The 14,146-nt window shown below is 37.6% G+C and overlaps 1 protein-coding gene across 3 annotated transcripts in view; it reads left to right on the top strand.

Moving 5' to 3' along the window:
* JPH1 (junctophilin 1) overlaps positions 1–14,146 on the top strand; it is an 81,975-nt gene that overhangs the window by 47,315 nt on the left and 20,514 nt on the right. For all 3 annotated transcript variants that reach the window (XM_085221297.1, XM_085221296.1, XM_085221295.1), the window contains exon 3: positions 6,555–6,673. In XM_085221297.1, coding sequence (XP_085077423.1) covers positions 6,555–6,673 — 119 coding nt within the window. The remainder of the gene's footprint in view (positions 1–6,554; positions 6,674–14,146) is intronic.

Below are 14,146 nucleotides of genomic sequence, written 5' to 3'. Positions count from 1 at the left end.
GGGCCATCCAAGCTGATCTCATATTCCTATGCCACTTTCCATGTTAGTCTCTCGTACTGGTGAGGTTTTTCCTTCCACAGTGCTCTGTTTCAGTACAGTTAAATGCAATGCTTTTTGAAGTTGTTATCCTTGAACTTTAGGATATAACACAATAAAATATCCTTCTGGGTTTTGTTTGAATCAGAAAGTTGTATAATCTGCCATCTCTAATACCGTATGCTTTAGATTTTATTGTGATGTTATAAAACTAAAATATTTCACTACTCTGGAGCAAAACCCAGTTTCTAAGATAAAATGCATGTTTCAACTTTTTATTTTGATGTCTTCTGGGTTACATTTTGAGGTGCGTCAGTGAATTAGCTTTTAAGCCATTTTGATATGCCTTATTTTAATTGGACATAGTTTGTGCTATTTAATTATTTTGCCATAGGATAAAAAATTAGAAACCTTGAAAAAAAACCAAGTATGTTAAGTCAAGGCAATCTTGATAAAGTATTAGGCCTGTTATCATTATATATGTATGAAGTGTTTGGCAAAATCTACTTTTTGTTAAGGCACGGTTTCTGGCGTTGTATGCTGTTAGCCTATAAATCTTTGTGGATGTAAATTCTGTTTATTTATGCTGTTATTTATGCTCAGGACTGACATCTGGCAAACTAGTCAGTACCCTCAGGTTATTTTCTCAAGTGCTCAAACCAGATTGACTGTCTGCCAATTCTATGGACTTTCATCCATTTTTCATGAGTTTTTAAGAAAAAGTAGTATTTTTTCTGTTCTTCTAATATGGAATAGAACTGGGAGGGGGGAAAAAAAAAAAAAGCAGAAACAAATTGAGACTGGAAAAGAGGAGTTTGCAAAAGCAAAATCCATTAGGTAAGATTATGTGGGCCAAGGTTCCAGCCTTTGCATATAATGCAAACAATTATATGCCTGTGCATATAATAGCTCTGCTTATGCTTCACTACGTGAAAGTTTGCTAGTAGCGCCAAGCTAGTCCAGTCCTTGAGTGAAGTCAGTTCGTTGAGAGGGAACAGCTTCTTGAAACTGAAATCTAGCAAGACACAAAGGAGATTAATCAAATAAAGTACTTCAGAGAGCTTAAGTTGTGGCTCTCTTGATTGAAGACACATGCTTCATTTGGTCAGTTCAGTATGCACTTCATAAGCACTTTAAGTTTCTCAGTGACACAAAGTTCTCATGTTGCAATATCTGTACATAATTCTTTTACTGCTCTGTTTCTCTGAAACTCCCATTTCTTGTTGATATTCAGTGACGTAGCCTCACTTCTGAGCTATTCTACAGTACTGAGTTGCTGAGCCTAGAGTTCCTAAGTAACTCTGTATAGTTGTGCACAGACATAACTTTATCCTACTGTAAGAGAATAGTTTTCCACTCAGTATTATCACTGAAAGAAGATGAGCAAGATGATTAGTGCACTTGATAAATGACAATCTCTCAATTGCCGTGTCAAAAAATGCATAGTTGGAAATAGGGTAAAAAAAAATTACTGAAGAATTATTCCTTCAAAATTTTCTACTAATCATGATCTCTTCTCCTTGAAACTCTTTTGATATCTATAGGAATGTTGCAGAGTTCAACCTCCAAAAGATAAAAGAAAAGGTTGTAAAATTTCATACATGGAAAAAAAAAGCAACGAATAGCATAGAATTCTTTGCTTACTAGAAAAAATAAGTGAATTTTAGAATTGAGGGAAAAGGGGACTTTTTTAATAGAATTCCAGTTTCAGAAGGGATGATAAAGGTGGTAAGGTGCAATATATGAAGTTAGTCAGACAAACCTGAAGATTGCCATAAATTAAACACATAGGTCTCTCTGAAATTAATGTATCTTATTTGTTTCCATGGAAACTGTAATGGATACAAAGGGCACAATAACACTGTTTGGTAGAACAAATTCTCGGCTACAAAACACTGTTTTTCGACATAGTCACCAGCATTAACTATGCATTTTTGCCAGTAAATGTAGTGATCAGATGTGATGGTTTGTCCAGGTTCTGGGAAATCCAGAAGGATCGCCCCGTTCCTTTCCCAAAGTGCAGTGCACATCAGTTTATGTGTCACCCCTCCATAGACTGCCATTCTGATTCTGTCTCACATCTGTGACACCATGCCTCGTCACTGGTAATTACATGATCCAGGAAACTGTCACCTTCAGCCTCGTGTTGGTTCAGTGGGTCCTGCCAAACTTGCATATGGTGTTCTTTCTGTTCCCTTGTGAAGCATTTGTGAGACCTATTTGGTGCAAACTTTGTGATATTCCAGTGTTGCCACCACTGTTTCCAATGCATTTATGCCATGTTCCCTAGTTGTAACCCTCTGATTCACATGGCTGAGCTGATCAAGACACTGTTCATTTCATGGTGTGGCAGCTGCGGATGGCATTCAAAATGCTGCTCTTTCACATCGCTGTCACCACTGCTGAAATACACCATCCACCACCTCACAGTGCTCACGTCCACTGTTTGGTCTCCAGAAACATGCACGAAGCATCAGTGAATGTCCATGGGTACCGGTTTTTCCGCGTGAAGGAGTTCAGTGACACACCTTTGCTTCAGACACACTTCCATGTCAGACACCATTTTGTCAAACTGCCCTTCAACTGCCATCTGTCGCATGGCAACAAAATGGAATGGAATGTTGATGGGTTCAACCTCTACTACCATAGCAACAACATCTCCCTCTGATGTCATGGGCCGACATAATAAAATAGGAGGCATTACTTTCTGAGCAGCCCTTGTATATCTCTGAGTATTTTATGCAGGTTTAAACTTTACTGATTTATTTATTTTTTTACAATATGGAAACCTGTTAGAAACATTATTAAGATTATTAATTTACAATAATTTGTATTTAGGAACATAATTATGGTTCATATATTTGGCAAACTGAAATGTGAGAAAATTGTATGTGTCAAATAATACTCAGCAAGCTTTATGTTGGAATCCCTGTGCTTAAAATAAGCTGAAAGATGAATGAAAGAAAGTAAATATATTGCTTACATTTTCACTTGACAGTGACTGGACATGAATTACAAATACGTTGAAGGATATCATGGGAATACAAAATAATCTCAAGGGTAATTGACAGTTCTAAATGGAGTTTAAATTTAGATAAATATTACATAATGCATTCAAGACAAATGGTATTATATAGAAGCATTGTTGCTACAGAATGCTAGATAATGTTTAAGCTCTTCAGCCCTCACTATTCCCCCTCCAAGTCACTTTTGAGACATAAGTACATGGAAATCTGCTTGTAGCGTTGCTGGAAGGGGACACAGTATGATCCCCTCCAACTCTGTGCTTATAATCCCTTGAGTGTAGCTCAGAATCCATCTATATATTTACCAATGCAACCAACCAGAGAATAAAAAAGATACTAGTAGCAGTACCAGTTGTTCCACAGTCTAGAAAGCTTAGGCTTTCAGAATCTGACTCTGAAAGGAGTCTAAATGAAGTTTCTACTAATAGTAGTTACGCAGTTAATCACTGGTCCTGCGGCCCTTATTCAATCATGATGTAGGCTGGTATGTTTACAGGCTCCACATACCATACCAGTGCTATGTCTGAACTTGTGGCTGTTGCTGTGGGTTCATTTTTTAATGTAAGTACAGCCTGATTCCTGTAACAGATATAACTGTGAATGCATTTAAGACTACAGTGAACTCATCAGTTAGGTGGCACACTGTCCCTCAAAATGTGCAGCTGAAAAAATGCCAATGAAAAAGCTGAAAAATTATTTGAGTCTGACAGAAGTGAGCGTGCAGGAAGTAAAAAAAAAAAATCCAACTATATGATTGCAAATTGAAACAAAAAAGTACATGCTGCCAATTAGTAAAGTATCCTGACACCAAGGTGGTAGAAAGCAAATAGCATAAAGTGAAAAGCACGTGTTCACAGCTGGAATGCACAGCTCTGTTAGATACAAAAGCCAGACTCTGCCCATTTCTTCTGTTCTTTCTCCATTTGCCAAGTATCGTGCTGGTGCTCACTGAAGAGGCCATTAGAGAGATGTCTCAGCATGGCCATGAGCAGACATTGCTGTTTGGCTGGCAGAAGGCCTGCTTGGGAGCATGGACACTGGTACTGCTCTTCTGTCTCTGCTCTCCTGTAGCTCGTGCTGCCTCTTCCCTCTCTGCTGTGGATTTTTTGGGTATCGGCAGCACACATCTCAGCAACCACTCCATCCTGATCTGCTAGGGCTCCTGACTGCTGGTATGAAAGCAGCAGAACAGCAGGAATTCATAGGTTAAAAAAAATGAAAGGTCTGAGTAGCCAAGCAAGGCAGCATTCGTTTACCTTCTGTTCCCGTGTGCTCCTGCTGTGGCTTGCTTCCGCCCAGCTGCATGTGGCCAAGCATCACTAGCTCATTATCTGTGACTCCGTTCAGTGCCTCTGCCACTTTCATACATGCTTAGACTGGATGTGTCATTTGCTTCTTGGCTATAATACTACAGAAAATTCACATCAATAAACAACTAGCAGTACAGTTTTCCAATACTCGTCATTTAGTATATAAGCTTTTAAAATGTCTACTGCAGCTGTGACAATAGCATTAGACTATTCTTACATGAGAATTGTCTGGTTGTTCTGTGATCACAATAGGATGATCAGAGTCTAGTTTATCCATGTGCAGACATTATTGTCTCATAAAACAGTGTCCCAGTGCTATGATTGCTTCATTAGGTTTATGCTACATAGACATAATTATGCAGGAACTAAGAATAGCTCATCTAATTGAAAATAATGATTATAGAGAAAGAACAGTTTTGATTACTGTTACTAAGCAAGTACATACCGTACAACCATTCATGAACTGCACAGAGTACATATGGGATTATACAGTGTGTTTGTTTTGATTAACAGTTTCTTTCCTGATACTGACTACAAGTATCTTTTTTTTAGAGACCAAGGGGACCGATGAGAAGGCAACTTGAGATGATATTTATCCATTAAATTATGACAAGCTAAGCTTTGAAATAACATTTAGCATTTATCCCCATACACGTTTTAGGGAGGACATAAATAAATCTTCTCTGGGCACCACAGATGAAACTGTGGGATTTTTTTATGTTTGTGTTTATACTAGAACCCTGTGGGATTAAGTGTCTTTTTAGAAATGCAAAGTTTACCATGCTGTTAATCTCCTACTCATACAAGTCAGTGCTAACTTGTAATTCTTCCTTTGTCTGAAACATACAGAACTTTTCTTTATTCCTTGAAAATAAAACTGAATTTTTAGATAGAAGTAATAGAAAATTTGAGGGTTTCATTTATTTTATTTCTTTTAAATAAAATTGCCAGGCCCATGGTTGCTTTTATTGTCTTCCTAATTTACTCTTACTTCAATTTTCAGCAAGAGCACAGTAAGAAAACTCCTGAGATGATGAAATTGAATATAACTGTTTCAGAAATGTTATGCATATCTTGAGTAGGTCTGAAAAACTGCTGTTTTTGCTATGTTTAGCTTCCCCTTAGTTCTAATGAACCATTTTATAGCTCTAGGCTATCTGCTGGCACTGAAAGACACAGCCAGTGCTGCCATCAGGGATTTTTAAACAGATGACCATTTAAAAATGAACTGATGTAAGAAGATGGGAGGAAAAGCAATGCGATCACGCAGTAACGCAGCAATCTATTTGCACAGTCTGAAGTGAGAGGCATTTGACAAGCTATTCTTAAGACTTTTTAAGAAAAACAGAAGGAAAAAAAGAGAGAAGCTGAGGGCAGATTACTTCATGAAAATATTCTGAACTGTTTTCTTGACTTTTGAAAGTTGCCTTTTCCACACTGTTTTGGATTTGAAATTCAGTGAATTAGAAGAATGTAAGCATGTTAATTCTCCATTTATACAAATGCCTATTGAAGTATCAGACATGAGTTTTTGATCCCATTCATTTCCAAAGTAGCCTGACTGTGGGAGACATTCTCAAATTTTTGGGCGAGCGTACCACAAATTTGCTTTTTACCCGACGTTGATCATTAACTTTGAAATTGTATCATAGAATCATCAAATTATATAGAATGGTTTGAACTGAAATGGATCTCAAGTATCATCAAGTCCCAACCCCTCTGGCACAGACAGGAAATGTTGTAAAAGTGTTGTGTTTTTTTTAAAGGCATTCTGGAATCTCTCAGAAGATTGTGTGTCCTGGTCTCAGAGCTCCCTGTTCAGGAGTGTAGTGTCCCAGTCTGACCTCCTGTAAACTTTGTGTTCCGTGTATTAACATTTGACCATATAATCATCATATCTGTTTCATTTAGGTACTTCTTATTTTCCTACTTAGAAAGTTTATAAAGCTGGGTTGTAAATTGCGTATCTACAAGTAAATATGATACAAGGATAAGCAGGGCTGAATAACTGAGAAGAGTAATTTGTATGCTTTGATTTGCAGTTGTAGAGAGCATGTGGGCATAGCAATGTACTGTGCAGTACAGTGTACAGTAGCTAAGGGAAGCAATACTTTATTCTCTCATTATTGGTGCAGCATATAAAAGACACCTCTGCATATAACTTGTTTTCTACTCTGTACAGAACTGCACATGCAAGAGCTAAAGCTGATGCTGCGGATCAGGCTGCTCAGTCTGCTCGTCAGGAATGTGATATTGCAAGAGCAGTTGCCAGAGAACTTTCACCAAATTTCTACCAACCAGGTAATTGTAGATTGGTTTTGGTTTGTGGCCAGTCTTTCTTCCTCACAATAAAATGATTCTGTGTTAAATATTAAATACTATTCCATTTTGAATGTTGTCATTTTTTCAGATACAGTAGTTAGGTAGTGAAGATTGCATGTTGCCCCAGATTTTGTTTTCATTTTTTGATTATTTGTTAATATTGCTTTGTATTAAAAAATGAAGTGTCAAAAAGTTGGAATCAGGCTTACAGCTTTGGCTGGTTATTAGCTTATTCAAGATGATAGCACTAAGACATCAGAGAACATAAATAAACAGAAATTGAGGTTGTTTCTATGTGTTACTAGGAGAAGGGTTGAGGCTTACAAGTCTTACGGTCTACCTTTGTATCCAGGTTTAAATGTGTTTTTCTTGGGTGACCTTGTGTCACATGGGTGACCAGAATTCTAGACAATGCTCTACAGAAGTATTTTGAGTAGTAAGACTTTACTACTTTAACATGATATCAGTATGTACCTTTCACTGTGGGAAATCACTTCTATACAACCTTGTCTCTGGATTCATCATATTAGCGGCCCATATTTACTCCCATGATACTGAAATCGTTTTCTTTTTTTCATTATTTCATTCTTTCATCAGTTGATGAACTTCCAGTCTATAGTAGCAGTTCATCTCATTAGTCATAAGTTAAGAAATCCTAATTTTAGTCATGCTAAGAATCACAGAATAGCCAGGGTTGGAAGGGACCTCAAAGATCATGAATCTCCAACCCACTTGCCACATGCAGGGCCATCAACCTCCCCATTTAATACTAGACCAGGCTGCCCAGGGCTCCATCCAATCTGGCTTTGAACACCTCCAGGATGGGGCATCCACAACCTCTCTGGGCAGCCTGTTCCAGGCTAAGAACTAATAGCGGGGACTCTGTGGAAGGAGAACTTGGTTGAAGATAAAAATGAGGGAGTTAAAGCACCTGGATTGAAAGTATTTCAAAGCTGCTAAGCCCCTAAAACAAAGAAATGGCTAGAGGACTCAAGAGAAAATATAAGTACATGATGGTATGAAATGCGACACCAATAAATTCATCAGAAAAAGATTTCATTTGTACTAAGTTGTCTTGAAAATAACTTGTGGTGGGAAAATGTAATTTTTCTCTGTAAGCTTAAAGAGCTTTGAGTGATCAGGAGGTATGCTGTCAGTAAGGAGTAAATGTATGTAGCAAACCAACAAGAAAGAGAGAAAATTTAAAGTACATACACTTTTCTGTAAAAAAGTTAAGCATTTGTCTAAAGAAGTGATTTCTGTATTACCTAAGGTCTAGATGCATTTAAATAAATATGAAAATCTTTGATAAAGCTCTCAAATTTCAGATTTTTAATATGAGACACTCTGGGCTATATATCCTAGTATTACACACAATTTATAATTACAGTGAATATTCATAAGTCGTTGTACCATGACAGTTCTCACTTCCCAATTGCTTTTCTCTCTTGTGTTACGTTCATTAAAACATTCATCAAGAACTGCCAAGAGGTTCTAGCTTTTTAATGTAGCTCGAAATGAGATTGAAATGAGAACAAAGTGGTAGGAAGCAAAGTAGCATTCAGTAGGTATGAATAATAGTGTCAGTCTGAATCAAGAAGATTGAAGCACTATAGAAATCTTCGAATTTAGTTTGCCAGTAAATAATTATCTTAATATTTGCATATTGGGAAAACAGATATGATTGGAAAGATCTAAGCCATAGTCTAAGTGGTCATAAGCCTACAAGGAGCTGTTTCATGTAAGCTTGTTCAGCTGGGACTCAGGAAAAATTCTACTTCTATTCAGCTATAGCAGAGATTTGGCTAGTGATTGATAGCTGTAACGATGGCATATCTTTGCAGAGTGCTATCCGCAAGGCTGTAGGTTTCGTAGATTGAACAAATGTTCCAGTCTTTATAGAGACCAGACTTTACAGGCCTTTTTATTACCAAATAAAACAAATTTTGAGAAATGCCAGTGCTGACCTGTTTGTTTCCTCCAGGCATCACTAAACTTGCAGATGTGTCAGAAAAGAGCGTATCAGGACAGGAAACAAATGAAACCTGAGCCATTTTCTCATTCAAAGGAGTCATCTAGGGACAGTTTGAGATTTTCTTTGCTTAGAGAAAAACAATAAAGGCTGTTTTGTGTCACTTGTTAAAGCCTAGAGAAGGGTAAATGACTAATGGAAGATGTAATAGAAAAGAAAGGCTTTTGGCACCCAGTAAAAAGGGGGAAGATTGTTCTAATCTTGAACAAGTTTAATGGATGTGACTGACCTATTTATGCTAAATTCTACAAGGCATCTCTAGCATTTACTCTTGTAAACATGCTGTCAGGAGGTAAACTAAAGTATGAACTTACACAGGCTGGACAGCTAAGCTGTACTTGTCTGTATGCATACATATCCTGCAGCAAATGTATGCTGTTCTTTCATTCAGTTTGAATGAATAACATTTGATTACATGAAAGAGGGTCAAACTACTTTGCTGCAGGGTAAGAGTCTGGGCACTTTACCATGGAGCAATTAAATTCAAATCTGAATTGTTTTATGGCAGATTATTTGTCAAGCCAACCAGCTACTTGAAGAATACACAATGCTCACCAGAAAATTCTTCCAGCCTTTGACCTCCTGAGCAAGGCGTGAGAGCAATCAAGAAGCAGTTTAATGGTTAAGCCATGCTAGAAAGGTGAACAGAATTTTAGATGAAATACATGAACAGCAAATGAAAATTTTCTAATAAAAAGAATTATTAGTATTTATCACCGTTATTTCCTATAATGTTAGGGTACTGTTACAGAAATAGAATTACTGAACATTTTGCAATAAAGTTTCAGAAATAAAAGCATTTCAAGCAGTAGGAAATTTCTGCAGATTTCTAATGTCTTAAAGAGAAACTGTGTTTTAAACTTTCTTTTGACCAGATGTTGATGTCTGTAACCTCAGAAGAAAGCACATTCTCCTCATCTTCCTTCTCTCTGCCGTCTCCATCTCCTCCAGTTCACTAAATGCAAACTCCATATGGACAGGAAGGAGAGATTTCTTCCTGGTGCTAATTAACAGGAATGTTCTGGCTAAGCGCATGTGGATGAGGCCAGATATTTTTATTTAAGAAGCCAATTACAGTGAACATTTTTCCCTGATTAACAGATATGCTATCAGTTTGTGCCTGAAAGCGAAAGGAAGTTCACTAGTTATTCTTAGTCATATAAAAGTCTCTTCAGTTTTTTTAAGTGATTTGACACACTGCTACATCATCCTCATGCAACTGTTGTCTAGATTCTTCCTGTGACACCTCTTCTCTACAATTTATTGCTTCCATCTTCTTTTTGCACGTCTGGAGAATCTACAGAAGTATACAAAGGCACTTGAGTTGTATCTGATATTCAAAGTAATAAGATAGGCTAAAAGAAAAGGTCGGCTTCAAGCACTGTTCTTGTTCTGTTTTTTCTAACTGTTGGCTAACCATATGACTTCCAAATTTATCACCAGTCCTGCCAAGTGCTAGATATGGGTGCCTCCACCCACATCTTTTGTCCTGCTCAGTATGAGGACTTCTTGGCATTCTGCACCCATCCTGCCGCACTGACAAACACAGATGCTGGCTCAGCTTACTCCCCAGACCTCCTGAATGCACCTGGGACAAAGAACAGGCTTGGGAGAAAGCAAAGGAAGGAGAGGTTGCAAATGAACTAATTTCATTTTTCCAGGATGCTTTCTCAGTTTTTCCAACATAATTTTGAGTGACATAATGAAGTGACTTGCTTAGGGGGAGGGAAAAAAGCTCATAATTAACTTTTTAAGCTAATAATAGAGAGCCAATTTCCTGTAGAGAAGTAAAGCTATTGAAATCACTGTAATTTTGTCTGGCTTCTATTAAGTACTGAACTAGTTAATTTACCTCTAGATACAACTTGTGGATTGCCTAGTAAAGGCTATCAAATCTGTCTGCAAAGCTAGCTGGACAGTCAGGCAGCTAGCCTGAGCTAACTGCAGTTTTGTCACTGCTAAGTTGCTATCTTGCAGTACCTTCGTAAAAGCTAGCCTTAGGTATACCTCTCTGAGCTGCCACTACGGGAAGTATGAAAGAAAGAGGTCGGTGCTACCTTACAGTTTTAATTGCCTCCTTTTTCCTGTTCAAAATTACTCGTTTGCCCCCAAAAAGAAGCCCTAACTCCAGGACACAGAACTGGACCACTACTGTTCTGCTCCAATAAATTTATATATTGGTCTGTCCAAGTGTCCATTAGCCAAGGACAAGATGAATTAGGGTCTATCACATGGGAGTATTATCATAGCAGTCAACATTTCCGTTATAAACACTATTTATAACTACATCATAAATATTTGTTCCATGTTGAAGTTCAGCTAACAAAATCTATACTGTGAAAACTTTTCTTACAGTGTGAAATTTCACTAGAGGATAGTAATTTATTTTAAAAGAATTTTATTATACTAGTGCATATTTGAATTATATTGAAAAAGCGTCTTATTTTTTAAACACATGATATGGGTTATACAGTGGTTGTTGGTGCGTCCAGTTCTACTTGAACCACATCAATTAAGACTTGTTGCTATGGACTCCTTTGATTTTGTTTCTACAGGAAATTGAGAGTTATAGATATATTTAAGACGAAACGGTAGAACGCTGGAAAAAAAAAGATCTTTACAGCGGCATTCCATATTTGCCAGTGCCTGAAAAATAGATGGCTAACATGCAGAACAGAAAATCTGCAATACAGCATAAGTAGAGAGAGTTTAGAGACAGAGATCTAAAAAAGATTTACGGGATTCGGATTATAGACCTGAGTAATGTAGACAAATGTCGTATTTTTTAGAATGCTGTAGAAGATCACGGTGAGAATTTGGAGAGGGTGAAGATTTCTAAATTTTAGTCTTGTTACAGCTATTTACTCAGATCTTAATCTAAACAGACGGCAAATCTGGAGCTGAAACATAAGCAGCATAGAATTGGTAGTTTGGGGGTTTGCTTTTTTTGTTTGGTTGGTTTTTTATGAGATTAAACAGGATGAAGAGTGTAAGAAAAGAAAGAGGAACCTGGAACAAAGTAATCTGTGATTCTCTGTAAGGGAATATTGCAAACCAAGAGTTTAGTGTTGTTAGCTTAGACGTTAGAGATCAAGGGAGAACTGACATTATGTCAGGAAGGTGAGTGGCATGATGATTTCTCTTAAAATACAAAAGCTCAGTAGTATATTTGTAAAGATGCCTGAATAGGATGGAAGACTAAACAGATCACATGCCTTAATTTTACCAGAATTAAACTGATTGTTGGATTTGTATGGTTCTGACATTTCCAGTGCAGCAGTCAGTTCTCTTAGCTGACTTCAGACACATAATGTTCTTCACTGATTCCATTGCTAGATGTAAGAAATCAGTTTTTCTAGAAATTTGAAGCAGCTTAGTGAATATTGCTGTGTTTTTGGAGACATTTAAGGCAAGGTTGGATAGAGTCCTGGGCAGCCCTATCTAGTGGGTGGCAGCCCTGCCCAAAGCAGTGGAGTTGGAGGTAGATGACTGTTAAGATCCCTTCCAAACCAAGCCATTCTCTGATTCTATGTTTTTATAATATATTGATCCTGAATATTGGAAAATATTGAATTAACTCTTTACTTTTTGTGAAAATTGATAAAACCTCATATTTTAAAAGCAGTGTATTTTTGAGCCCTTTATTTTGCTCCTGTTTTTGTATCTTTCAAGTTCATAATTTCAAAATTTCTACAACTGCAAATGGATAAATGAAATTTGGTGTAAGATATGATGTGATAAATCACAGTAGCAAGTAAATATCCCTTTGAAATATCTATAGTTTAAGTAAAGACAGCAGTGTATAAAGCTGTGAGTAAAATGAGCAGAGTCCAAAGCACTGTCTAGTTATTTCCACGTCACATTCCATATATAAGTCATTCAAATGTAATCTCAGTTGTTTTGTGACATATTTTTCATATCTTCCCAGTAGTGAGTCTGAATGGCACACAATTCACAAGCATGAGTACTGATGTCTAGAACCCAAACACTGGGTGTATATTGCAGAATCACAGAATAGCAGGGGTTGGAAGGGATGTCAGGAGATCATTGAGTCCGACCCCCCTAGCTAAAGCGGGTACACTACCATAGTTCACACAGGTAGGCATCCAGATGGGTCTTGAATATCTTCATAGAAGGAGACTCCAGAACCTCCCTGGACAACCTGTTTTAGTGCTCCGTCACCCTTACCATAAAGAAGTTCTTCTGCATGTTTGTATGGAACTTCCTGTATTCAAGTTTTAGGCCATTGCTCCTTGTCCTATCGCTACACACCTTGTCCACGCTACATTAGGAAGAGCTTGGCCTCATCCATTTGCTTCCCACCTCCCTTGAGATATCAGGTTGAACAGACCCAGGTTACTCAATCTTTCCTCATAAGGGAGATGCCCCAGGCCCTTAATCATCTTTGTGGACCTCCTCTGGTCTCCTAGGAGACCATCTTTTTTGAACTGAGGAACCCAGAACTGGATGCAGTAGTCTAGATGTTGCCTCACCAGGGCAGAGTAGAGGGGGAGAATCACCTCCCTTGAACTTCTGGCCATGCTCCTTTTAATGCACCTCAGTGCCAGACTTCTTTTATTACCGCTAAAATCAAAAGGTGTTCAGAATAAAACAGTGCAAAGAAGAAAAACCTGCTCTTTCCTACATGTTTGTAAGTGGCCCAAGTGGCAGTGTATCTGATATAACTTCAACAGTCTATCATCAAAGTCTCACTGGGAACATGTTTTAACGTGGAATAGAAAGGCTATGCAAAATGGGAGAATCTACTAAGAGAATAATAAATAACAGAGCCATAAGTATTTTGTTTTTAATATAAAGTTTGATAGCCAAATCAGCCCTGTTTTGATTCTGAACTTCATTGAATATGTTGTATTTTCTGATTTCATAATATTTTCAAAAGGAAGATCAGCTGTGTCTAGGCAGTTTTCCTGTCTGATTCTAAGAGGAGTACTGCTGATTGTTAATAAGAAAAAAAAATGGAAGTGAAAAATAGCAAAGAGAGAGAAGTCTAATAAAATGACATAGAAATTGGTAGTTTTTTCATCCTAGTCTTCACTGAGTAGCCAAATATCATGGGTGGCATGTTGTGTATTTTTATAGTGTAGTGAACAGTATTATTTAAATGAAAAGGTACTAGTAAAGTGCTGAAATCACAAGCTGCAACAGAATATAACAAATGTCTCAGTAATATTTCACGTCTAGGAGAAAGTGGATGCTATTATTCACACCAGTAATTACTCACCAAATTAGTTAGTAGTATTACTGGACTTAGTATTTAAGATGAAGACAGTGACCTGTTCCTCAGAAACGCTATGAGAAGCCCTTAGGGACTGGCAGACTCAGCCAGTTGGAGATGAGATGTGAACCTGCTCCTGTTGAGGTCAGTTGCCAAACCCCCATCGAGCAGGTTGGTAACCGCG

The sequence above is a fragment of the Meleagris gallopavo genome, chromosome 3 (genome assembly GCF_905368555.1).
Source record: "Meleagris gallopavo chromosome 3, MGAL_WU_HG_1.1, whole genome shotgun sequence".
Lineage (NCBI taxonomy): Eukaryota > Metazoa > Chordata > Aves > Galliformes > Phasianidae > Meleagris > Meleagris gallopavo.
The sequence above is the reverse complement of the archived record's forward strand: the minus strand, read 5'-3'. Positions and strand labels throughout refer to the sequence as shown.